This window comes from Taeniopygia guttata, chromosome 3 (assembly GCF_048771995.1).
Source record: "Taeniopygia guttata chromosome 3, bTaeGut7.mat, whole genome shotgun sequence".
NCBI lineage: Eukaryota > Metazoa > Chordata > Aves > Passeriformes > Estrildidae > Taeniopygia > Taeniopygia guttata.
In genome coordinates, this window is record NC_133027.1 from 114,868,533 (window position 1) to 114,895,343 (window position 26,811).

Genomic DNA, 26,811 nt, shown 5'->3' on the forward strand with positions numbered 1-26,811 from the left:
TGCCGCTGGAGGGACGGGAACTTTCCAAGTGTCTGAAGGAGGCAAGAGAAAAATGTTGGAAACAAGAGTTTTATCGCTCAAGAAGTGGATTCACAGCCTGGGTGACGACAGAGCTTCAGTGGGCAGGAAGGATCAGTGGTGGCTGCCAGTGTCAGAGTCTCTCTGTGTTTCTATTCAGAAAAATTCATTTCAAAAGTCAAGGGCTTTTTCTTCCCTGCTCTGCACTACTTTCGTTTTGAGAAACATGTTGCACTTGGGTTGAGCTGACTGGACATTAGGAAGAGCTCGTTGTAAACGGCTGTTGTTTTTCTTGGCACTTGAAGGCAGTTTCCCAATGCTTCTCTGTAGATTTGAGGTTGATTACATCCTGTGCAAGGATTTTTGGGACAGCTTTAACTGCCATTACAGTGTTGTGAAAGTCAGCTCCAGCGAAAACAGCTGTGTGCTGTTGTGAGTATTTCCAAAGTACTGAAGTAATAGTCTCCTTCAAACTAGCAGAGAAATGTGTCAGCTCTGGGAATTGGGCACCGTCACAAAAACACGGTATAGCCTTGGCAGGGAGGCTTTCTTCACCAAGAGTTTTGCTGAAAAGGACACAAAAAAGCTTTTTATAGCCTTGGCTTAAAATCTGGTTGGTATATGGTGGTACAGTTAAACATGAGGTTTTTCTTTAAATGCTAGTGAATGGCTTTGGGTTAACATTTCATGTGTTTCCAGGTGTTATAATATTGTATTCATAGTCCCACTGCAAAGTTCTAGGTAAAGCGTTGTCATTTTTCAGGTGGTTAATAGACTGGAAAAAAACCATCAGAGCAGGTGAAGTGAAATTATACAGAAAGAACTGAAGATACTATCGGGAGTATGATTGAAATTGTAGGAGATTTCCAGAGATATGAAGGATGATTGTTAAAGGAAATCACTCGACGTTATGACAAATGTCACAAACATTTCCATTCATGAATGAAAATGCCTTCCCTTGTCCTTACATAAGAAGAACATAATGGAATAGTTTGCTTGTAACCCCATAGTAGAGTCTGAAGTTGGAAGGGCCAATGCCCTCATTTTCTCTTATTTGGCCAGCATCTTCACAGATATTCCCACTTTCCTCAGCTTTCACCCTCACTGAAACACACATCTTGTCTTTGTCTGGTTTCCTTTGTCTGTGCTAGGCAAACTTTGATTCTTTTGAGAGGTACCTTTTCAACACATGCCACCTGCCTATAGGAATGCTAGCACAGAAATCAATCTTTAAATAATTGGGGTCAACAGACAGCTTTTAAATTGCTAGAGAGTCATTAATCAATAAACCTTTTAGCTGCTAATGCTATGCAATAACATTTGTGCATTTCGCTCTTATCCAGATTGCTTCCATTTTTTATTGGATATGGTCCTGGTTCATAGGTTGCTGTGAATCTGCTGATATATAAAAATTCTTCCTCAGTTTTTCCTTTGTAAGAGGCTGTCTGAAGACCCTCACTCTGCTCTCCCCACCAGCCTCGGCAGGGCTGCCAGCTCAGCAGGGCAGCACACACACCAGGAGCCAAGGACCAGGGCAAAGCTGAGCTCCTGCTATTCCTGCTGGCCTTTGGCAGGGTGAGGCTGTCCTGGAGGCACCTGGAGGAGCAGGAATATGTTCTGAGTCTCATGAAAGGAGCCGCGGCACACAGGACTTGTGGTGGCTCGTGCTCCCAAACTTTAGTGGGTCTAAAAAAGCAAAGCCAGACACACTTGGGTTTCAGAAAACACATCTGAAGAAAGTCTTTGCAGCAGACACCCGCAGTCAGCCCCTGAATTCAGACTTTTGTGGGAGAAGGCAAAGCCACCTTTGTGGTTTACAGTGTGCCCAAGAATAGAGCATCCCCAAAAAGAAACAGCGAGGAGAGCTACACCCCGAATTCACTCAGCAAGGACTTTGCAAACTGGCTCTGATTTGAAGTAAGCCACTGCACATTCTCCTCCTCCAGCCACCTCAGTGGTTTCATGGTTATTCCTGAAGAATGGTGCTTGGACACCATCTCTGCCTTCTCTCTAGGAAGTCAGAAGAGTGGAGCAGATCCTGGGGACATGCTGACAGAACTGATGCACTCCTCTGGCCAGATCCACATTACTGCCTGTGTCCTAGCAAAATGGGCTTTGTGCAGTGGCTCTGCTGCTCCCAGCCTAGAAACCTGCAGGCCCATTTGCCAATTGAAATCTGATTTTGCCCAGGTATTGAGGCCTCTTAAAAAAAAAAAAAAAAAAAAAAATCTGAAAATGTCCAGCTCTCTTCTTTGGTTTTTTCGCAAAAACATCATCTTCCTATTCTTACAGGAAGAGGCAACAGCATGACAGCTTTAAGTAGTGGTGGTGTTTTCTGACAATTTACAAGTAAAGCAGGGAATTTATGAGTGGACATTCATTCTGGAGTTGATCCTTTGGGGAACTCACTATTATTCTGGTAACATATCGGGGAAAAACAGCAACAATGCAGTAAATCTGGAGGTTTTCAAAACTCAGTTTATTCCTATTTAGGGCTCCAGCCATCACTGTTATCTAATCCTAAATATATTCTTATTGCATGGGGTCACTGCAGGGCAAAGCTTAAGTTATTTTGATTTCCATTCTTCAATATATTTGGATTTCACTTATATTTAATGCTTGAACTTCCTCCTGAGTTTGGGATGTTTGTTTTTAGGATCTTTCCCAAATCCATGGAATGCTGAACTCTGACGCTGCTATCATAAAATGCGGGTTTCCATTTGTGATGTCTCTAGCTGAGTCTTTTCCAGAGACACGAGGGAGAGGGAGAGGGAGAGGGAGAGGGAGAGGGAGAAAGGAAGAGAGAGAAGAGAAGAGAAGAGAAGAGAAGAGAAGAGAAGAGAAGAGAAGAGAAGAGAAGAGAAGAGAAGAGAAGAGAAGAGAAGAGAAGAGAAGAGAAGAGAAGAGAAGAGAAGAGAAGAGAAGAGAAGAGAAGAGAAGAGAAGAGAAGAGAAGAGAAGAGAAGAGAAGAGAAGAGAAGAGAAGAGAAGAGAAGAGAAGAGAAGAGAAGAGAAGAGAAGAGAAGAGAAGAGAAGAGAAGAGAAGAGAAGAGAAGAGAAAGCATTTCATTCTGGAGGATTCCACATTACTTTATTTATGGAGAAAGGCAGGCATAGGAGAAGGAAAATGCAACAGAATTGGTATTCTGAAAATGTGAGTATTGGGTAAAGGTACAGTGGGAAGACTAGTTTGGATTCCACTCAGCTTAACAATGATTAATGACTTATCTCTAAATAACCAAAAAGGATGAATGCTCAGGAACTTCTTCTGCCACAGAGATCTGTTCAGGTATAGATTTTCCCCTGCCAGGCAGGAGATTCAGCATTTGGGTTGCTTTACTCCCCATGGGAATGAAATGCACTGAATAGTATATAAAATCCTTTTCCTGCCATCAGTCCCCCAGGGCTCTCAAGCTCTGCTCAGGATGAGTTCCACCAGAAGTTTTGTCCCTGTGGTACTTCCCAGGTTATCCCACAGACCACAGTGTGCCCTGGAGGTTGCAGACTAATCCTGCATGACACCACCACACATCATTTCCTGCTCTTCCAGAGAGATGTTCCTTCTTTCACTGGAACATCAATTTGGAGTTTTTTACCCTCTTATATAAGCAAAAGCAGGAAAATAGAGAAAAACGTAAAAATGATAAAACTTGGGAAGTGCAGGAATGGGGCCTGCAAAACTATTGCTGTCTTTCTATGTCCCCCCAGGTAAAGGTTTCCTTGAGACCCTCTTGGAAACTATGCTCCCTTCTTGAGGTTTAGGAATGGTAATCCCCAGTTTAATACAGCCACCAAAATCACTCTGTGCCGCTCCCTCTCCCTTCCAATTAGAGGCACAAAAGGGAAAGATCATGGGTCGAGATAAGAACAATTTACTGGAAACAGCAATGGGATAAGAAAATGAACAGTAACAGCAATAATACTGAGTGTTAGAGGAGAAAAAGAAAAGAAACAATTCCCATAGAATCACCCCCCTGATAACAGCAGTATCTGCTGGCTCCCCCAGCCAGGAGGAACCCCTTCTGCCCAGGACAGTTTCCCTTCCCCCTGCTCCTGGCAATGATGTGAGGGGTGCAGAATAACCTTCCATGCCCAGCCATGTCCCCATCTGGCTGCTGCACCCTGCAGACACCGAGGCCTGCAGGGCGAGCTGCCATCTCAGCCAGCCTTGGGAAGCAGGGGACAGCGGGGCAGTGAGGGGACAGGGACCTGGCCGTGGTTTCAGCCCCAGGCAGAGAAACCTGAGGAGCCAGAAGCAGCTGTGGGGTCGTGCATGTCCACCTGGGGCATCCCTCAGCACCCGCAGGATTTCTGCAGGGCACTAGGCTTTCATGGACACATGTTCTCTTGCCCTCCAACACCTTCACCCTTCCAAACCCGCTTGGTTTGACACCTGTTCCCAAAAGAGGTTCCCAAACCACGCACCCAGGCTTTAGGGGGGAACGGGGATCCCATCCCTTGGACAGAGCCCCCTCCCAGCAGCAGTGTTTGCCGCTGGAGCGAGGAAGCCAATCCACGGTGACAATGATTTCCCAGCCTCTGTTTCCCGCTCGCTGCTTCTGCTGCAGCCTGGCAAGCAGGACAGCAGAATTACCCCGTGTTGTGTTTTTGGCTTAGGGAAAGGCTCCAGGCAGAGATCTTACGCTCTGCCCTAGACGCAGCAATAAACTTCTGGATTTGCTGCTGGTGTGCTGAGACTGCCAACATGTACACAATAAAAGTAAAGCCTTCCTGTGGCCACAGACCACAACATGCTAGTGATCCATGGTATTATCCTGTTATTTAGTGAGTCATCCTTGCTGCTGAAAAACACACACGGCCCAGTAAGTTGTTAACAATAACACTGGATGTGAGAGATTGGTGTTTGTTTTACTCCAGTGTAACTTATTCCATATGGTCCTTTAAAGCATGCTAAATGTTACTTCGCTTTGGGCTGCCAACTATTATTTCAAGATGAACTCACAGATCTAGAACACAGCTACTTGAAGCAAGGCTCTGAAAGCGTTCTCTGTCCAGGAAAAACGCCCAGCTCGGGAGCAAGACAGATGTTGTGGGTTGCCCTATCTTCATCTGGACAAGCAGGTCCCCACTTTCACTGAGTGGCCACAATAGTGATGTTTACTGCTGCTCCGTGCCTGCTATGACATTTTTCAGATGTGAGCCACGTGCACAGGGCGGAAGCTGCATCCTGACCACGGAGATAAGTTTAACTTCTAGCATTTACCTCTTATGCATGTTTTTCCAAGTTGCTGATGAACCAATTATTTGTGGAATCCTAGTATGTTTTCCAAATCTCCTTGGTAGCCTTAATTCATGAGAAAAATACTGCAGAAAGAGAGACATGCAGCTGCGAGAGGTGTCCTCACTTCACTCTCTACATTACACAGAGGTTTAACACAACAAGGTCCAGCACCACAGAATCCTTGTGCTCCTGCCATGGTCTGTCCTGGGCTTAGCCCACAGCACTGCTTGGAAAACAAACACATTAAAAAGTTTCTCTCGTCACTAGGGGTGCTCCCCATGCCTCAGTATTTGGGGACAAGTCCTGTTTATTTATTTAGGAAATGGTGGAATCACCATTCCTGAAGGTATTGAAAGCGCATGTAGACGTGGCAGCTGGGGACATGGTTTAGTGGTGCACTTTGGTGTGCTAGGTTAACAGCTGGACTCATGATCCTAGAGGCCTTTTCAACCTAAAACATCCTGTGATCCCACTTTTTTAGCCGCTGGCTGAGGAAAAGAGATGCTCCACAAAGCATCTTTCTTGATAACTGAGAGATTTGCCTTTTGGCTTGAGCTGATTTGATTGGAAGTGAAGTTTTGAGAGAAAGAGTAACCGACACTTAGAGTTTTATGGAGCCTTGCTGATAACCTCACCCTTCCCCTGAAGTGTGACATGTGTCCAGATTAATCTTGACAAAAGAGTTAATCTTGAAGGGTCTCTGCTGTGAGTGTGTACGAGGACCATGGAGATGTGTGTGGGGATCATGTGGAGGAGAATAGCATGTGCAGGATGTGAACCTCTTATTGTCAGAGAAGAGAAATCTTTGTACTGCTTGTCTCTGCAAATCTGCTTAGTGGGCAATGATTTGTCTGTTAAGTTGTCAATCATCTGTTAAGATTCAGGACAAATAATGACTGCTTTATAAAAATTCCTCAGACCCATTTCAGATTCTTAAAACCTCCAAAATAAATCACTAAAGACCCACCCGAGGATCCATAATTTGGTGAGGGTCATTGCATTTTTAGAGGCCAGGACAAGTCTATATGTGCACCATCCTCATGTGTACCTGGAAAGGGTCTTAAGGTGTTAAAATGCCTGAAGACATACCTCCACAATAATGAACTAAAAAAGTATTTGACTTTTTACCTTTAATTTCAATGTTCTTACCTTAAAACTAACCCGGCAGACTATTTTGAGCATGCTTTGAGACACAGATCTAGAAGATTGCTGCAACACAAGACAGGTTTGTAGGCATTACAAGCTGTGCCACTACTGATGTTTTCTAGACATTTTCTGTCCCTGTTGATAAGAACATGCCAAATTTCAGCATCCTTCCCTTTGAAACACAGTCTGGTTATCTTGAAACATGCCTTGATGTGCGTAGCTTATGGAAAATCACAGAGCAAGACAAGTCTGAAGGCTCTAACCTTACTAAAGTTGATGTTTTGCCAGCACAGACACCCTGCCTTCCTCCCGAGCTGCAGCTTCATTTCTTGCCTTTGGCGTGGATGTCATTTGATGCACGTCGCCTCTTTTGTGGCAGTGTCTCATGCAGACAGGTCCCTGCAGCAGGGCCTTGGCCACACAGAGCCATCTGCAGGGGTGCCCTGTGCTGGGGCAGGCTCTGGGGAGCTGGGCTGTGCTGGATGTGGCAGGAGTTCTTCCCCTGGCTGACTTCAGGGCAGCCTCACACCCAAACCACAAAAACACCCTGTGGTTTTGTATAGGAGGGAATTATGGCAGCGATGCAAAGTTTTTGTGCAGCTGACAATCTCTTTGAACTACTAAAAAGTTGTATGCGTTTTTGTGAAAAATACGTGTTAAAGAGAGAAGAAACCTGGGAATTTTTTCTTTTTTTTCTGGTTGGTAAAGAAGTAAGTTTTGGTTAGGTTAGGCCAGGTAGCCCCTGCTGTGGGTACTTGCTGAGTTTTTCTTATCAGTTACTGAGTAAAGAGAGAGGAGGATTTATTAGCTTCTTTCTTCAGCATGCACTGATGAGTTTTAGTTTAGTTACTAAGATCTTTGTTACTTTTCTTTAGTTATAACTTTGATCTGTAAGGTACTGAGCCCAGCTGGGGTTAAATGACTATTTGTAGGCCCTGGGTGAGACATTAACTTTTTTAATGCTTCAATCTTCTTTTGAGTGAGAGTAAGTAATAAAATCATTAGCATATTGGCATGTGAATCACTCTCTCTCTTCTGTACACTTTTAAGATTAGTATTGGTGCTGTTGCTGTTCATTTTCTTATCTCTCTGCTGTTTCCAGGAAATTGTTCTGATCGCAGCCCATGATCTTTGTCTATTTGTGCCTCCAGTTGGAAGGGGGAGTAGGAGCAGCATGTGGCTTTAGTGGGAGTATTAAACTGAACCATTACTGAACCACAAGAGCCTGGAACAAACCTTGACAGGACAAAACACAGGTGGGATAGACCATGGGCCTCAGAGCAGCACTCAGCTCTCCTCCCTAGTGTCCTGAGAGCCAAGTGGCTCCTCCAGCCAGGAAAGAGGCTGCCAGCCTGGAGTGAAGGTCGGTCTGCTCCCAGGTTGTGTGGGGTTGGATTGTATTGCCACCTCGACTTCGCTGTGCTCCCCTGCACGGCCTCATTTCCAAAGTCCTGACTCTTCAACAACACCAAATTTTTGTCCAAAGCCTGAAGGCACATCTTTCCTTTCAGCCCTATCACAACCTCTGTTTTCTCTCTGTGGTGTGCTCGCTGTCTCCCGATTGTTCATCTCTCAGATTTTTCTGGGGAAATGGTGTTGAGAACTAGGTCACCTACACATGATCTGAGGTTTGCTCATCCCAATCTTAAAAGCTTTCAGTGATAAAATACACATTTCTCCCTCTTTACAGACAGCCCAGCTGCCTACACCACTCCTCTCATGGCTACAGGAAGCTTTTCCTTCAATGTCCCTGCCTATAGTTTAACCACCTGACTTCTTATCATGTCAACAGGAGGAATGGAAAGCATCCACTCTCAGATGTGCAAGGATATATGTCTCCTCTTGACTTGTCAGTTTGCATTCCTGCCAAGTTTCCTCTTGAATCATGTATTCGAGACCTCTCACCCCTCTTATTTCTTATGCTTACCTGTTCCCTGATGTCACTGGTCATATAAATACAGCTGACATGATAGAAACATTCAGCTCGGGGCAGCTTTCGAACAGGCCATGTTTGAAATTCCAAGGGGGAAACAGGCTAGCACGTGAGAGCGTGGAAATGTGAAAGGAGAATCCAGTCTTACAGATGGTGCAGTTTCATATCTCCAAAGTGTCCAGCAAAACCCCCAAACCCACAACCACTAAGTAATCAGGAAGTTACATCTAGTTTTCTTGTTTCTTGTTTCTTTTTTCTTTTTCTTTTTGTAAATTCTCTTTACACGTAGGGCTTCAATTCCTACGTTTAGGGCAGGCAGCGTTGGTTTCTGCTCGAGCAGGCAGCACAGAGAGGATAAGTGGTTTTGGTTCCTACATCTTCAGACAAACCAGGAGAACTGGAGCAAACTGTGCCCAAAGAGCAAGGTCTGAAGGTCTGTGTGTGCACCAGCGTGAGCCCTGGCCACCAGCTTTCTTGATCTAGAAGACACAAATAAAATATAAATAAGGAGCTTTGTGCAGCTGGGGCCAGTCACATCTCACTTTTAATACAAAAGGCCATTTTCCCTGGGATACCCAGCCTTGCTGAAGGCTGGCAAACAGATGATACAGAGGAGGCCAAATTGCTCTCACAACCAGGGGCCACGGCCAGAACCAAGCACTACATCTGATTTGCCTTGTGCTTCCCACTGGTAACTATGGGAACCTTGCTCCTGGATCAAAGGAGGAATAGGGCCAGAGCTGCTGGGAAGCCTCACAAGCCCCAGTTTGCAGGACACCAGACAGCACCACGTGGTACTTGCACTTCTGTTTTTCTGGAAGTCCCAGCTCCTGGAACCATGTGATTACTATTTCAGCACTCCTACGTGTTTTTAAACTTGCTTCTGGTTGCCAAATCAATTGGAAAGCACCAAATTCTAGGGCTCAAAAGCAGAAGACAAAATTCAGAGAACACATTATTTGTTACTTTATAATTCTGTATTTATGGGGGATTATTTTTTTTTTCAACCACAATTTTTCCTGGCCTTGGAATGGTGGTGAAGGGGGCTGGAGTGTCAGCTGGAGAGTGCTAATGCCTATCTGCTGCCAGTGCTGCCCCAGGGCTGGCAAACTGCACGTCCACGGCCCTTTGCAGGGAAGCAGCAGAGTCACTGGGCTGTGGCTCTCACTGGGAAACAAATTTCAGTGCACCTTGCATCTGCAGGTTGAGTCCCTGCGTGCTGAAGTCTTGCAACAGCAAAATCAAGCTTCATTGTGCCATGGTTTTGCTAGGGAGAGATGCTGAGGGACAGCCAGTTCAGCAGGGGACATCTGGTCCTTCACTTTGCAGTGATTCAGTGACTCCAGCTAGGAGCTGGTTTTTACTGAGAAGTGGAAGGGAGATGCTGGTATGAGCATGCACTGCTGGTGAGACAACTGACAGCTGCCAGAAGGCTTTTTGTTTCCACCCCTTTGAGGAGAGTGAGGAGGCAGTGTGCACCTTGTACATCTCCCACAATAAACCCAGCTGCTGAAGTCATTCTGTGCACATATTGAAGTTTTCCTGTACATGCCTGGTGACCAGAAAACGATTGTTCCACAAAGAAAAGTACGACTGTGAAGAGGAATTTGAAGAGAGGAACGTGCAGCTTGTTTTTCAGCCTAGATGTTTGCAAAATATGTGCAACTCTCCCCATTTCCAAGCGTCCTAAATTCAAGTCCAGCGCCTCTAACTACCCATTCTTTCAGTCCCCATGCAGCAGGTTGTTTTCAGTACAAATACTTTTGTGTCTGTTACACATAAGCAATGCTCTGCAACATTTGGCCAGTCAATGCTTCTTCCAGGAAAGCTCTCTCCCAAGCTGTTAAATGCTATGCTCGTGAATTAGAGTTCTGGATTTATTGTTTAAACATGCATAAAACACAGCACAGAGCAAATATCCGTGGGGAAGCTCTAAAGTGGCACAAGCTTGGTTTCTCCATTTACCTCTGCAGGCTCTCAGCGCAGGGCAGTGACAGCAAATCACACACTGCCCATTTCTCACAGGTGTGCCAAAACATTCCACTGAGCACTGCCTCCTCCCTGGGTGCAGTCTGCACTCACAGTTTTCCTGGAAGAAGATACCTTTCCCATCCAAGCCCCCTGGCTGGTTGATGCACAGCTGTGATGCCATCAGACCTCCACGGGACCATCGGGACTCAGACTGCACCAGGCACTTGGAAACAGTTATGGAGGCACTGCCTGCAGAGCTCAGAGAGAAACACATTGATGTCCAGCACACAAAACTGCCCTTCCTGCTCACTGCTGTGTCCCACTCCATCTGCCACATTCCTAAATGCCTGATTTATCCTCCTGACAGCACAGGCTGGTTCGAAGGTGTCGGTGAAAGGAAGGGCTCAAATTGCTGGAAACGATGTTTCTAAGCAGCTTTTTTAGAAACATCACTCTCCAGGGATCTCCAGGTCTCTGCCAAGAACATGCATAGGAGAGCCAGAGAACGTTCAGGGGGCGCATGCTCGAGTGTGCTGCAGCAAGCAGCAAAGACAGATGGATGGCAAGCAGAGGTGAGAACCCATCTGCTTCTGCAGGACCTCTCTGGCATCTCCCGAGGGACTGCAGGAAACCATGACCAGGGATAACCAGCCCAAGCAGGCTCGCTGCTGTCCCCCAGCTTCATCTGAGACCAAAGCGTTCCACTGAGGAGATGTTCCAGAGAGGGACAGGAAAGGGTGGCAGGACAGCTCCTCAGGGATGAGCATGCTTTGGCTGAGCTGAGCATTGCCCTGACCTCTTGTCTCTTACAGGGAGCACAAGGCAGACATTTTTCAAGTGAAAATTGCCTGAGGCTTTGTGTCCCCCTCCTCTAAACTGTGCAGCAGCTCAGATATCTTTTTTCACAAGGCACTGGGCAGAGAATTGGCCTGCACCATTCTGTCCTGTGCTCAGGGCTCCACAGCCCACTAAGCCCGTTCTCTGCCAGGAGGAATTGCCTTTGTGCTCTGCACATGCAGACAATACCCAGAAACCTCCTCCAGCAACTGCAGAGATGCAGGCTGCTGTCGGAGAGAGCTGTGGGTGGGCATGAATGAATGAGGGAATGAATGAGCCGTTTGCTACTACTGGCATGAGAAGCTCCATGATTTTCAGACGAGTAATCCGTGGTTGTAAGCATGGCTGCAGTGGTAGGTGCTCACTCGCAGGCAGAGGTAGCTGGAGCCCACGGCTGCCTCTCCCAGCACAGTCCAGGCTGCAGCCCGGAGTGCTGAAGGATGGATGTGCCCACACGGTGACAAAATCCCTGCGTCAGCACCCGAGCAGTCCTGCTGGGGTTTTGCCTGGAGCATCAGGCAGAGCGCAGGAGGGTTTGCTCAGCTCGCCCAGCAGAGCTCACAGCCACGAGGAGCTCTGTTCTGTCACAGCCACACCTCAGCCAGCTTGGCTGAGGAACAGCGGGGTGAACCATGGCCACTGCAGTGGGGAGCAGCCCTGGAACACAGCACCTCCTCTCAGCAGCTCCCTGACTTCCACCCTTTCCTTCAGAGCCCAGCTCCACCTTTCTCTTGGAGACTGCAAGAAATGAAGGTCTAAATGTGCCTGGAAAGGGGTGTGTGAGGGACCAGGGAGCAGGGCAGATCTTCTCCAAGCCTCCCAGCCTGATATTCTTCCTAAACAGTCACTTTTGAAGCAGCCAAATCAAAGCTGCTCTCATGTTCAGAGGGGATAGTGCTTCACCTTTTCTGTCCCAGTGCCATTAGGGCTGGCTGGGTCCAAAGGGCTCATGGACTGATGAGCATCCCCACAAACACTGACAAAGCCTTTGTTTTCTTCAGCTCCCCTGGAATGCCACAGGAATCCTGCAGCTGAAGCAGCCTTCCTGAGGGTCTCAGCAGCAACACCAGGAGACAGGACCACCACTGCAGGCTGTGAGAGGTGGGTTTGGAGGAGCCGTGGGCCAGCCTGGCTCTGCAGAGGGCAGCTCACCAGTGGATGCCCATTGCACAGTCTGGGTGATCCAGAGGAGTTGGGTACTGCATTCATGGAAAGAGCTGGGAAGTAGGTCAGCAACGTTACTGAGGGAATTAGGGAGTTTTAGGGAGAACTCCATGACTAAAACTCGAGTTCCACTGCTTACGGTGCGGTGAGTGGATCTCAGTGTGCAGGGTGAAAAGCACCAGCAGGGACTGTGTTTGCTGCCACCATGGCAATTTCTCCTGCTCACACTGCCCTTTTGCCATGCCAGCTTGTGCAGTGCCTTGCATCCTGCCAAGCCAAGTGCCACTGAACACATCCACGGCTCTGCTCAGCCCCTGAGCCCAGCACAGCACCGGGCATGCTGCGCTCATTTAGCCGTGCTCATTTTACATCCATGGCCCTGCTGGGAGAACTGAGTACCATCAAAGTACCACACATGGCCAGATGCAAATTTATCCCTCCTCTAAAGGGTTTTAAATCAAAAGAGGGGAGGCAGAAAATCAGAGTTAGTTATTGGACACAAAATCCTGTTTTTTCTAAGCCAAATTCCTATATGGAAATGCCTTTTATTCCATATATAGGCAATAAGCACTTAAAGTGAGACCAAAACTAAATTACACCCATAACTACTGCAACACTAATTATAAATAGCTGGATTGTTGGTTGGTCTGCTTCACAAAGGAGTTTTGTGACACTGTCCATGTCTTACCCCACATGTTGAACAGACAAATTTAGTTTCCCATCTCTGCTGAAGGGCACGGTGGTACAAAAATCTTCCCAATTTTTTTTTTTTTTTTTTTTTTTGAAAGCAGGTAAGAAAAGCACAAATTAAATTCACAGGTAAAATTCCAGGTTGCTGTCTTCCCAGTGGTGACCAAAATTACAGGCAGAGCTGACATGGCAAGAGAGAGAGGGTGTAAGAGGGTGCAGGAGCTACAACAATGTCTCTGCTTCCCCACAGCTCTTGTTGCACCCAAGGATCTGGGCACAGAGGGTTCATCAAGGTCGCTGGGTACTTGCACACCAGTGTGTGAGTTATTAGCCCTAGTCCTATTTTAAGTTCCCAAAGTCACAGAGTTTTGCCTGGAGCATGGGACAATGGGTTCGTCTGCTCCTTGCTGGAGCCAGCGAAGGGTGGAGAAGTCATTCAGGCATGGTGAAAGGGGAATTGCCCACAGGAAGGACACTTTGGTCAGCCTGAGGTGCTGCAAGTCCTTCTGTGCCAGGCTGCTGCCTTCCCCGAGCGCAAGGACCCTCCTGTGGGGACAGGAGGCTCTGTGGGTTCAGGAGGCTCAGTGGGGACAGGAGGCTCTGTGGGGACAGAAGGCTCAGTGGGGTCAGGAGGCTCAGTGGGGACAGGAGGCTCTGTGGGTCAGGAGGCTCTGTGGGGTCAGGAGGCTCAGTGGGGACAGGAGGCTCAGTGGGGTCAGGAGGCTCAGTGGGGACAGGAGGATCAGTGGGGTCAGGAGGCTCAGTGGGGACAGGAGGATCTGTGGGGTCAGGAGGCTCAGTGGGGACAGGAGGCTCTGTGGGGTCAGGAGGCTCTGTGGGGTCAGAGGCTCAGTGGGGACAGGGGTGAAGGTCAGGCCAGCTCCCAGGAGGGTCCCAGCCCACCCAAATGCTCCATGCCTGTCACCCCATGTCCCCTGCTGACCCTGGCCACACTCTGAGGATGTGAGAGGGGAGAAGGTCAGCCCGGGGCCCTTGGGATGCTCCTGACCCCCTGCCTCCCCACAGCTGCCATGGGCAACACGGGGGCAGACACAGCAAGGCTCTCCTGGTACACACACACACACACACATAGACACACACAGACACACACAGACACACAGACACAGCAAGGCTCTCCTCGTACACACACACACACACACATAGACACACACAGACACACACAGACACACAGACACACACACAGACACACACACAGACACACAGACACACACACACACCTGTACACACACACACAGACACAGACACACAGACACACACACAGACACACACACACACACACGTTTCCCTTCTGTGCATCTCTCCCAGGGCTCCCTCCCTCCTGAAGGGTGCAGATGGGTTCAGGCTGCAGCTCGGCCGGGGGATGTGGACAGGAGCTGACGGGCCAGGGTGCGGTGGGCTGTGCTGGGCTGTGCTGGGGGCAAGCAGGGCATGGATGGGGACTGTCCGGGGCAGGGCTGGGGGCAGGCACAGGGCATGGATGGGGACTGTCCGGGGCAGGGCTGGGGGCAGGCAGGGCATGGATGGGAACTGTCCGGGGCAGGGCTGGGGGCAGGCAGGGCAGGGCTGGGGACTGCCCCAAGCGGGGAGGGCAGGGCTGCTGGGGGTGGGTCCGCAACCAGCCCTGCCTTTCAAAGTCCCTCGATGCGAGGAGGAATTCGGGAAATATTTCCAGCAGCGGGAGGACGAGGAGGAGGAGGAGGAGGAGGAGGAGGAGGAGGAGGAGGGCTGAAGCGGCTCCCCGGGAGGAGGGACGGCGGGTCCCTCGCTGCGGAGGGATGCGCAGGGAGGGGAGGCTGCCTGCGGGGCGGGCCGGCTGAGCGCATCCCCGCGCGTGTGTGCGTGTGTGCGCGTGTGTGTGTGTGTGTGCGCGCTCCCTCCATCCATCCCTCCATCCCTCCCTCCCTCCCTCCCTTCTCCCTCCCTCCCTCCCTCCCTCTGTCCCCGCCGCCGCACCGCGCACCGGGGCTCCGCCGCCCGCCCGCCGCGATGCCCCGCCGCTGCTGAGCCGGCCCGGCGCCGCCCGCTGCCGCTGCCCCAGGTAGGACCGGACCGGCCCGGCCTCCGCTGCCTCCCGCCCGCCGCCCGAGTGCCGGCGAGGCTGCCGCGGGCGGCGCGGGGACCCGGGGCCGTGCGGGAGCCGTGGGAGGCGGGGGTGGGATGCTGCCGCTCGGGCACACACCCGGGAACGCTTTCACAGCCCAGCCGCGGCTCCTCAGGCGGGCGAAGGGGCTCTCTCTCCGCCGGCGGCCAGTCGCGACATGTCGCGACGGGAGGCGCGGCTGCGGCGGGGGTCGCTTCTCCGCTAGCCCGAGAGCCGGCACTGCCGGGCAGGTGGGGCTGGGCAGGGCTGGGGCGCATCTCCTGCCCGGGGGCTGTGGCAAATCTCCTGCCCGGGGGGCTCGGGGCACATCTCCCTCCCGGGGGGCTCTGGGCACGTCTCCATCCCGGGGGCTCTGGGCACATCTCCTGCCCCTGGGGGCTCTGGGCACATCTCCTGCCCGGGGGTCTCGGGGCACATCTCCTGCCCGGGGGCTGTGGCACATCTCCTGCCCGGGGGGCTCGGGCACATCTCCTGCCCGGGGGCTGTGGCACATCTCCTGCCCGGGGGGCTCGGGCACATCTCCTGCCCGGGGGCTGTGGCACATCTCCTGCCCGGGGGGCTGTGGCACATCTCCCTCCCGGGGGTCTCTGGGCACATCTCCTGCCCGGGGGCTGTGGCACATCTCCTTCCCGGGGGCTGTGGCACATCCCGGGCGCGGCGGGAGCGGTGCCGCCGCCCGCGGGGCTGTGCGTGTCTCCAGGCAGGCAGGGCTGCTTCCCCCGCCTCCGATCGCTGCCCCAGCCCCGTGCTCGGGGGCACCTGCAGCACGCCGAAATCCCCATGTTCGGCTCGAGCAGCGTGCGGTACTGAGGGCTGGCATTAAGCAGCGCTCATCACGTAGGCTTTGTCTAGGTGGAAGCATGGCTGGGGCTCTTCCGTCATCTTGAGTTTAATTCTCTATTCGCAGCCTTGTTGCTTCCCTCCCCGCCGAGCCGCGCAAAGCAACTCCACGCTCTGCTCTGTCTCCACGGCGAGAGCAAGCTGCCAAAATGTTGCAGAAATGCAGCAAGCAGCGGGGAGGACCGGAGTCTGAAAATGAAAGCTGTAGTAAAATCACAAGGTCACGGGCGTGTGGGTGCGAGCGGGTGCTTTCAGGGCTCCTTTTCGCTTGCGCCTTGCGGGAACCTGTTCATTCCTCCAGTCCCAGATGTTGCAAATTCACAAGTCAGGCAATGGAAGCGAAGGCTGAGAGAGGCTGGGGCTCTCTGTGTGCTCCCCTGGCACCTGCCTAGGAATTCAGGTGGTTTTTGTCACCCTCGCAAAGAGAAAGGGTGTGCTTTTGTTTAGAAGAGGGGAGCTGGGACGCTTGCATACTGATGTGATGGTAGCATCCAGGAAAAAAAGAGCTGTGCTGTATGGCTTTGGCTGGGGACGTGGCTATGATCAAAAAAAACAGCATTTGTGATCCTTCCTTGTGATCCTGTCTATTAGCTGTTCCTTTCTCCCCTTTTCCTTCTGGCTGGTTCTTCAATAGCAGCTTTGCCCCTCGTCCAGCACACACATTAAGGCCAAATAGGGGAATAATGTAACATTTCTACAACCATCACCTGCCAGCCAAGCCATGAACCCCTACCACCAGCTCCCAGGAAAGCTGTCTGACTCCTCTTACCAGCTCTGTTGACATGGACAATTCCTAAGTCAGTGCTGAGGAGCCACGTTGGTCAGAGCTTCCTCTCTACCAGGCTTTGCATTAAGATACCAGAGGAGGTTGGACGTAGCCTCTGTGTCCAGCACCCGAGTGCCAGCAGTAGCACAGTTCTAACCTGATAAAACTTTGCTTGCTTCTCCTTCCCTCACTTTCTTTAAGGTTTTTGTATTCTACTGGCTGTGAATGGCTCCTGAAACTGAAATGTTCACTGTCCTGTACCTGCCCAGGCTGCGCCTCGGCTTCTCTCCTGGCACTGCTGCACATGACATGGCACAAACTTTGGTTTATGTCCTTGCTCTTGGGAGCCTGTACAGCACCTTAAATGATGCTGTATAGGCACAGCCACCTCTCTGCCTTTTGCAGTGCTGTGATATGCTCAGGGCGTTCAGGGTTGTGATTTTCTGGTGTTGCATCTGGGTCAGAATTTGGGTTTTTGCTGTGGCTTTGAGGGGATACAGTCCTGATTGCTCACGGGGATAAAAAGCCCCTGTTCTCCAACACCCTAATGAAAATTAGATCCTGTAATAAAGCCCAGTGCCCCGCAAGGTCCGAGCATTACTGGACAATCAACCACCAGGCTGGTCATAGACAACACGAGGGCCGGTGGCTCTCCTTGTGACTGGCACGGGGAACACCCTGGAGCTCTGTCCAAGCTCAGGGTGCTGGGATCTGCAGGTGCTCCCAGCTCCTGGACACTGGTGCATGCAGCTGTGCAAATCCTGGCTGCACCTGGGCTGCTGCAGGCTGCTGTGCTCTGGATCCTCCGGCATCCTCTGTGGGCTGAGCTGCCTGACCACGGCCTTTCCCTTGCCAGGGTGTGAGTGGTATCCCTCCAGCTGCTTTCAGGAGCCTTGGAGGAACTTGGCTTTTGCTGTTATCGCTATCCCTCTGGTGATTTCAACTGAAGTTGGAAAGAGGGGGGAGCGATGTGAACAGACAGACAGACATGGAAACTGTGATTGCATGTGCCTGGCTTCCTTAGGAAACCTGGCTACAAATAGAAGTGAGATTTGGTGCTGCAAAGAGCTCCTGAGGAGACAGAGAAGGTAGGGGAGTCTGAGGAGAAGGAAGGGGTGGCTAACCTTGTGTTTGAGATCGGTGAGGAAGGCCTGGCGCACACCTGGGCTTAGAATCCCTTGCCTGAGGTCTGGGGGTCTAAAAGCTGTCCATCTGCACTAGCATCCAGCTCCCTCTAGAGTCAGCCGTGCCAGAGCTGTGCCTCTGGACCTGGCTCTGCTGGGAGCTGCTACCACCCTTCCCCAGCCAGGAGCAGTCACACAGATGGATGGAGCATGGCAGGGTGAGCCCCCAGCCCAGCCCACCCTGCCCAGCTCCTGCCTGCTACCATGCCTGAATTGCTGAATTGAACATCAGGTCAGCAACCTGCATTTGCATTGGTCTTTCCCCACACCCATCCCTATGGACATCTCCACCTCTTCATCCCTGGATGGTCTGAGGGAGCTGGGCATGAGGATTTATCATCTCCTCTCCCTTGAAGCCTTCTGCTCTGCAGGGCCCAGGGGAGCATCCCGCTGCACAGATGCAGCTACAAACCCTGTGCAAAAGCAGTCCCAGAGGAAAGAGAGGACACAGGCCCAGGGGGAAGCAGTAGGCCTGTTAATGCCTCCCTTCTGGCCCCTTTGGGGCACCTCTGGGCAGATACTGCCTCCCCAGGCTGCCAAGAGGCTCAGGCTCATCAGCAGTGTTTTATTCTCCCAGCACTCAGAGGAGATGCTCTTCCCATTTCACCCAGAGACGGGGAGCACAGGGAGGTGCTGGGCTGCCCTGGGATCACTCAGGAGCCTGCCAGCCAGGCAGCTCAGGGCTGGCTCGTGGAGAACGGGCAGCCTGTGCTCAAAGCAGCGAGGGAGATGCACAGGCAGAGAGGAAGGCATCAGCGACCCAGGAGGAATCACAGGAAAGAGCCTGATGCTGCTTGATAAAGAAGAGACCAGAGGCAGGTGGTAAGGGTAAAGAAATGCTCTGAAGACAGCAGCAAGTGGGAAGACAGTTGTTTGAAAAGCAGACAAACAAACAAACAAACAAGCAAACCCCAGTCCCAGAGAAATGTGGCATTTCCCCCTTGCTTCTTGTTTCCTGGCATATTCCTAGCTGAGATCTTGAGTCGTGGGAGAAAGGGACAACTTGGCACTTGGTCTCCATGTGTGAAAAGCAAGACTGTAATCTCCCTGACTAACAGTTCCAAGCTCATTTTCTGCAAGCTGCCCCCAAATTCATCCAAATGCAGTTGAAATTTTATATCAGGGATGTTTTATTTTCTCTATTTGTCCGTTTATTTTGGAAAGTTGCTGGGGAAATTGTGGAAGGAGATTGGATGTTTCATTGAAGAGATAGGGTACTTGGAAAAATCAGTGGCAGACTGATAATTATTCTTACTTTTTAATGTCCCTTACAGAAAGCACGGTGGCCTGATGTGTGTTTTACTTGATCGGCTTCATGGAGCTTGTGCCTCTGACTATATTTGGAAAGGTTTTGATGTTTTTTTGTACTGATGCAATCAGGATGCTGATGGCCTGGAAATCATTTTCCTGATGTGGAGATCTACAGGGTCATGGGTAGGGGATGCCAACAGGCTGTGCCTGTTTTGGAGTGGCAGGGCTGGGGCAGAGGGAGCAGGAGCCAGGCAGAGCCAGAGCAGGGAAGCGAGCCAAGGGTTTTCCAAGCAGCGTTTAAGGCGCCGTCACGCTGCGCAGCCCTGAGTGGCAGCACAGGCTTTGGACTTAGCAGCTCTCCTGCAGGGTTTGCATGTACAGCCAGTGTGGGGCTCCTTTCCTGCCCTGATAGGTAAATCTCACAGCTGTCAGGAGCTCAATTTCACCAAAGCTGTGCCATGGGCTCAGCACCAAGATCGGAAGCGAAGCACAGGCCATGGAGAGCCTGTGGCTGCCCAGACAGATCTCCCAGCGCCCTGTCTCTCCTTGCAGGGCTACTGGCATCTGCTCTGTGTCCCTTGGCTGCAAGAAGCTGGGCCTGTGATGGCCAGAGACCAGATGGCGTGTTTGGGCTGTTTTTTCCCTGCAGCCATATCTTTTCCCAGCACAGGCTTTGCCTGAGCTGTGTGCTGGAGAGCAGGCTGCTGATCGCAGGGAGGCACAGGTGTGCCGGGACAGCCAGGCAGGGACAGCCAGGCAGGGACAGCCAGGCAGGGACAGCCAGGCAGGGACAGCCAGGCAGGGACAGCAGCAGAGGAGGAGTTTCCTGTTCCTCCAGAGACCGGCCGTGGCTGTAGGTGCCATGGCTGTAGGTGCCATGCATGGAGGCAATGCATGCAGGGCTTCTTCCCAGGAAGACTGCGGTAGATTCTTCTTCCCCTGCAGAGAAACTGGGGAAGGGGTGCTGTAACCTGGGGACTTCAGCTTTGACCGTGGCGTAGGAGAGTCGGTCTTTTTGGGGCTTGCTGTCTTTTCCCCTGGGACAGGGTGGGAGCAGCTGAGCTGCTTTGAGCCCCCATTTCTCTATTGTGCAGGCTTGGCTGTTCCTTGCAGTGACCACTAGCTGCTTCTTTGTCACCTTTTGGCCCCTCTGGCTGAAGAGACACCATCTTCCTCCAGCCTGTGACACCAGAAAAGGGTGCCTTGAGCTGTCTTCCCTCTCTCTCCCTAGTGCACTCTTGCTAGGAAAAGGTCCTCTCTTGTCTAGGTATGGCTGCAGGATGGGAAAAGAATGGAAAGCCTCTCAGTCTTTCTTTGTGTGGCCACTCCTTCCTCCTGAGCCCAGGCCGTTTCCCTCCTTGCCCAGTCCTTCTGTAACTAAAGTGTCTGGACCAGCAATGATTTTTTTAGCACTCTTAAAAGTAATGGTGCTTCCAGTGTATTGCAAATGGTCATAGACCCGTGTGAGATACAAAGCTTTAGGAAAATAACGGGGAGGGTCTTACATTGAGTATTTCAAAGCTGAAGTGCCCTGATGGAGATGGGACTTTTGGGAGGGTGCTGTGAAGAAAAAGCTGTGCTTTGTTTAAATGCAGAGCAGCTTTCAGGCTCGCTTTGCATGCAGCAGCCAGGCAGCCTGAAGGATCGATGCTGCCAGGGAAAGATCAGAGCAGAGTCTAAAAGGCTGTTTCCTCCCCATCTGGCAGCTCCTCAGCTGGGGGGCAGGAGCATGAGCTGGCAGCAGGAGCTCTCTCCTACCAATTTGTAAAACCTAGAGCTCCCATGTCCAGCAGGGAAGCGAATACCTCTGCAGCCCTGCCATCCCTGCTGTGGGCAACAACGCTGCCTTCCTGGGGTTTTGCAGCACCAAGGGGTGGAAGAAAGGCTGGGCTGACAGCCCTTGTCCAGGAGTTCCATTAAACTGAGCTTGTTTTGGAGCCTCTCGCAGGCTTTCCTCCCAGCCTGTGCAGAAACACCCGCTGGCACCCCTGGAGCCTGTCTGGAAAGGGAAAGGGGCTCAGGAGAACCCAGGCTGGGCTCTGTCTCTCCTGGTTAGTTTGAGCTCTCCCTGAGAGCTCTCCAGCAGCACCAGGACAGTTCCCCTCCTGCAGTGGGAAAAAGGGCTCAGGGTGCTGTCCCTGGCCATCAGCTGGTGCTTATGGGCCGGGCAGAGCTGGCCCGGGACAGCATTTTGGGATTTTTCACTGCATGGGTGTGGGCAGCACTGGGGCTGAGAGAGAGCAGCCTGTGGCCCTGGCCGGTGCTGCCCTGGTCCCTCTGTCCCCAGAGGCACTGGGGCAGTGCCACCAAGGCCATGAGCAGCAGGCAGGGCTTGCCAGGGTGCCAGCCTGCCCCTGTGCACCAGCTGCTGCACACGCTTCCATTGCTGATGGCCAGGATGGGAAATGCACCTGAGACCTTAATGAAAAGCCAACAAAGTTGGGTTTGGAGGGAGGGCTGCCCTTCAGGTAGCCTTGCTTCTCCTTACAGCATGTTGGAAATGATGTTTCTGGGAATATTCCTACACTGTGCCACAGTGTGCTGCTGTGAGCCGAGACTGTAGGCAAATGCAGAGCAAGAGGGTCTCTGGGGACCAAGCTGTTTATTTTGGATTGTGCAAATAAAGAAATGCTGATGATTTAATAGCAGGTGCTTCTCGGAGATATTTTGAGTGGCAGGCTCTGGCTGCATGTGTGTAACTAGCGTGTTGTGGTCAAGCATTTTGTAGCCCTTCATAATTCTGAGCCTCACTGTGAATTGGTTTAAGCAGGAAAGCTGGTCACGGTGTGTGAACCTTGCTTGATGGCTGCACCTCGAAATGCTGGAGGAGGTACAACAGAGCTGGGGGATGCTGCTGCTGCCCAAAAGATGCACATTGGCATGGCTGGTGGATGTCTCTTCCAAAGCTCCAGCCATTTCTTATCCCTCTCCAGAAAAGCTCCACATTTCTTACCTCCTGACATCTGAGGGAAGAATATTATTTGTACATGGAGTGCTGGTTGGGAATGCCAGAAATATGAATTGCTCAGATGCAAGCCTCTAGGCCTTTTTTCCTCCTGTTTAAAGTAGTATGGGACTTGATTTCAAACAAACAAACAAAATAAACAAACCAAAACAAAACCCAGCTTATATTAGAATGTTTGAAAGGGGGAACACGTGGTAAATAAAATTCAAATTAGTTATTAATTTGATTTTGTGGGTGTCTTTTTTTCCTGAATGAGGCTTCCAGTACCCAAATCCTCTTAAGGCTGGAGAGTTGGTCCAAAGTGTGATGGGACTCTCCTATTCTTCATGACCTAAATCAGTGACCCAAAGCATAATATTTTGCTAGAACCATCTGTTTTCTCTTCTTGCCAAGGGGATTTCACAATGCCTGATTGCTCCAAATAATTGTACATGTGCAGGGATATGACTTGCCACAGGGAGAAAAATTAACTGAACAAGGACAGGTGGATGTTCTTGAGTTTTCTGAAGAAACTACTACCCTTTAGAAGGAGAGGGTGAAGAACCCTCTCTTCAATACAACTGAGTAATATTTTATGTCCACCATTAATTTTTTTTAAGCCTACATATTTTAAAAGGAAACAAAGCTACACTTAGGAGCTATCTGGGATTAACTTGGTACCAAGTCAGCCTGTGTTTTGACAGCCCCTTTATCAAATGTCTCCATGACTTGGTTTGGAGCAGTGTCAGACACAGGAGTACAGATGTTGGGTGACTAATTCATGCTTCACTAAATTTCAGTGACCGTGAATGCACATCTGTTTCAGCTCAGCCTTCCACTGCAGGGTGTGCAACAAGGTGCTCCTCTTCACAAACATCATGCTTGCATTTTTTTCACTTTGGGCTTGGAAGCAGTGGCTACAGCTCCCATTTGGGGAAGCAGAAGGTACCCAGGTACTACAGTCAGGGGGCAATGAGTCTGGTAGTAAGAGCTTTTTTGTAGCATTAGCAGGACTCCCAATGCTAACATCTTTCTTTAAAATCTGTCTTCCTACAGGAGACTTGCTTTTTCATGTTCAATTTATCTGTTCTTATCACCCAGCTCTCTGATTTGCTCACTTCCTTCCACTCTGTATCTTTTTATTTTCTTAATTAGAATACCAGGGAGTGGGGGGTTGGAGGCAGAGCAACAATTCCTGGTGAGAAAATGCCATTTATATGAAACTGTCTTGATAAATTCTCAGTATTACTCTTCCAGAGCAATAATCCTGCTGCAGCATCTATAAATAAAAGCAAATGGAGGAGAGCGCTCTGATCCACCATTGCAGTGTCTCTCTGTGGGTGTGGGAGGGTTCCCATTGATTCCTCCAGCCATTGTTCCCTTGCACACAGCCCTGTCCCTGCACGATATGCCCCTGCCCCAATGAGGAGTTAAACCTTTCATGGCTGAGCTTTGTTGGCTTTTTCTTTCAGGGGTGTGGGTATTTTTCTGAGGCAAATCAGCTCAGATTTTTATATTCCCAATGAAGTCGAGGTATTGATGTGCTCATTTTCCTCTCTTCATAGAAACATTTTTAAGTACAATGTGATTAAATTAACTTGGATGGGAGAAGTGTGGTATAGCAAAGGCTGTCCTTGAGGAGAAAATACAGCTTTAATAACTAGGGATCTGGCTTTTATTGGCTAGTGAATTTGAGAATGCAACACTGAGCATGCTCAGGTTTGGGTTTTTTTTTTTTCACTAAGCATCTCTTTGTACTTAAAGGCATCTGTTCTGTCGGTTTATGCACTGTTAACTAACTGCAAACCTCTTTAACAGCTCCTCTACATTGCTGGGAAATCCTGAGGCAGGACCAGGGCAAGAACGGCTGTCATGCCTGCTGACTGATGTTGTAAATGGAGTGAGAAAGGCCCTTGAAGGGGAAGCGTCAAAGCTGACCTAGTGGGAAAAGAGCACAGGGACATGTTTCCTCTAGAAGCATGCCAAGAGAGCCAGGCTTCCATGCATATGCGGCTCTTTCCAATCTTGGGAAGGTGCAAAGTGATGCACTGTGGAAGGAATGGCTCCAGAATCATTAATTACAGGCTGCCCTTCTGGTGCACCTTATGACCAAGTTACTGTTAAGAGTAAGGTTTTGCCAGGGCTCAGGCTCACTTTGTGCAGATTTCTGATGTGGAGTAGATGCTTGGGAGGACTGTGAGCAAGAAAGGACTGTGAAATACATAGCTTACAGTGATTTAAAAAGTAAAACAATATTTTTAAAACATGATGAAGGGACAGTAGATTTCCCTGTCCTCTCCTGCTCTTACCCTGAATTCCACTGGAGTGAGTGCATTGTAATTTTGAAATGGGAAACAGTTCTGCCAGCTGTGAAGCAGAACGATGGGCTTTAATTAGATTAGATTAGAGGAACAAGAAAATGCAATTGAACAAACAGGTTTTCAGCGAAGAGAAAGAAATGGTAGCTAAAGGGGTCGGTGCTAGCTCACTGGTACCATCTGAATCCATCCTGGTTCAGATGACTGAACAAGAGGATTTCTACATGGAAAACATCACTAATATAACAAAATGGGCTCATCAGCTGTATCTTCCTGAGCAACGGGATAACTTGATCATATCTTTGGAGAGGAAAATCTGTTATTTCTGATTGGCCTCACTTAATCTTTTCTTTTTGCTCTTCAGGTTGAGGACGTTTGGGACGTGCCTGGTGGAAGCGGCCATGTCGCGAGTAAGTCGCGCGCGCTTCCCGGCGAGCTCCCCTCTCCTGAGCCTTGTCCTGGTGCTGCTGGTCCAGGCAGAGGGTGTGCATGCCGAGAGCCCCAGCGAGCTGCCCGCCAACGACACCGAGGAGTGCGCGGGCTCCTACATCTGCAAAAAGGGCGTCATTTTACCAATATGGGAACCCCAGGACCCCTCCTTTGGGGACAAAATCGCTCGGGCTACGGTGTATTTTGTGGCAATGGTGTACATGTTCCTGGGAGTGTCCATCATCGCTGACCGCTTCATGTCCTCCATCGAAGTCATTACGTCCCAGGAGCGGGAAATAACCATCAAGAAGCCCAATGGCGAGACCAGCAAAACCACCGTGAGGATCTGGAACGAGACTGTTTCCAACCTCACGCTCATGGCCTTGGGCTCGTCTGCTCCGGAGATCCTCCTGTCTGTAATCGAGGTGTGCGGCCACGGCTTCACGGCGGGGGACTTGGGGCCGAGCACCATCGTGGGGAGTGCTGCCTTCAACATGTTTGTCATCATTGCAATCTGTGTGTACGTGGTGCCAGATGGAGAGATAAGGAAGATCAAGCACCTGAGAGTGTTTTTTGTTACAGCGGCCTGGAGCATCTTTGCCTACACTTGGCTTTACATTATTTTATCTGTCTCTTCTCCTGGGATTGTGGAGGTTTGGGAAGGCTTGCTCACCTTCTTCTTCTTCCCCATCTGTGTGGTGTTTGCCTGGATAGCTGACAGGAGGCTTTTATTTTACAAGTACGTCTACAAGAAATACCGAGCTGGCAAGCAGAGAGGCATGATCATCGAGCATGAGGGTGACCGGCCCTCCTCCAAGGCTGACATCGAGATGGACGGAAAGGTTGCTAATTCTCACGTGGAGAACTTTTTGGATGGGACACTGGTGTTGGAGGTGGATGAGAAAGACCAGGATGACGAGGAAGCCAGGAGGGAAATGGCTCGGATCCTGAAGGAGCTGAAGCAAAAGCACCCAGACAAGGAAATTGAGCAGCTCATAGAGTTGGCCAACTACCAGGTCCTGAGCCAGCAGCAGAAGAGCAGGGCCTTCTACCGCATCCAGGCCACTCGGCTCATGACCGGCGCCGGCAACATCCTCAAGAGACACGCCGCAGACCAGGCCCGCAAAGCCGTCAGCATGCACGAGGTCAACAGCGAGGTGACCGAAAACGATCCCGTCAGCAAGCTCTACTTTGAGCAGGGCACCTACCAGTGCTTGGAGAATTGCGGCACCGTGGCCCTGACCATCGTGCGCCGGGGAGGAGACCTGACCAACACGGTGTACGTCGACTTCCGGACAGAGGACGGCACGGCCAACGCCGGCTCTGACTACGAGTTCACTGAAGGGACGGTGGTCTTCAAGCCTGGAGAGACCCAGAAGGAAATCCGTGTTGGCATAATCGACGACGACATATTTGAGGAGGATGAGAACTTCCTGGTCCATCTCAGCAACGTCCGTGTGAGCACCGAGGCCTCAGATGAGGGCGTTCTTGAGGCCAGTCGTGTCTCAACACTCGCCTGCTTGGGATCACCGTCTACTGCCACCGTCACCATTTTTGATGATGACCACGCCGGCATCTTCACCTTCGAGGAGCCAGTAACACACATCAGTGAAAGTGTAGGAACCATGGAAGTGAAAGTGTTGCGAACCTCTGGAGCACGAGGAAATGTTATTGTGCCCTACAAAACCATTGAAGGCACGGCCAAAGGTGGAGGAGAGGACTTTGAAGACACCTGCGGGGAGCTGGAGTTCCAGAATGATGAGATAGTGTAAGTCAAGGTTTTATTTGTTCCTTACAGTCTCTGTTTCTCCTGAAACGAAATGCACTTAACTCCCAGAGCTGCACTGGAGGTGTTTGGGTGCCAGTGCATTGCAATAAGCCATGAATGGCCTTAGGGGCTTTGGGGAGCCTGAAACACTGTGTCCCTGCCTTGCCAGCAGACTGGAGAGTGATGCCT

The 26,811-nt window shown here is 50.7% G+C and overlaps 1 protein-coding gene across 9 annotated transcripts in view; it reads left to right on the top strand.

Moving 5' to 3' along the window:
* The first annotated feature begins 12,151 nt into the window (after window positions 1-12,151).
* Window positions 12,152-26,811, top strand: part of SLC8A1 (solute carrier family 8 member A1) — a 103,575-nt gene continuing 88,915 nt past the window's right edge. For 8 of the 9 annotated variants that reach the window (XM_030269290.4, XM_072927684.1, XM_030269288.4 and 5 more), the window contains exons 1-2: window positions 14,934-15,059; window positions 24,790-26,622. In XM_030269290.4, coding sequence (XP_030125150.4) covers window positions 24,827-26,622 — 1,796 coding nt within the window. In that variant the 5' untranslated portion in view covers window positions 14,934-15,059; window positions 24,790-24,826. Of the gene's footprint in view, window positions 12,248-14,933; window positions 15,060-24,789; window positions 26,623-26,811 lie in introns of those variants that run through there. The other variant, XM_072927685.1, reaches the window with a different exon arrangement.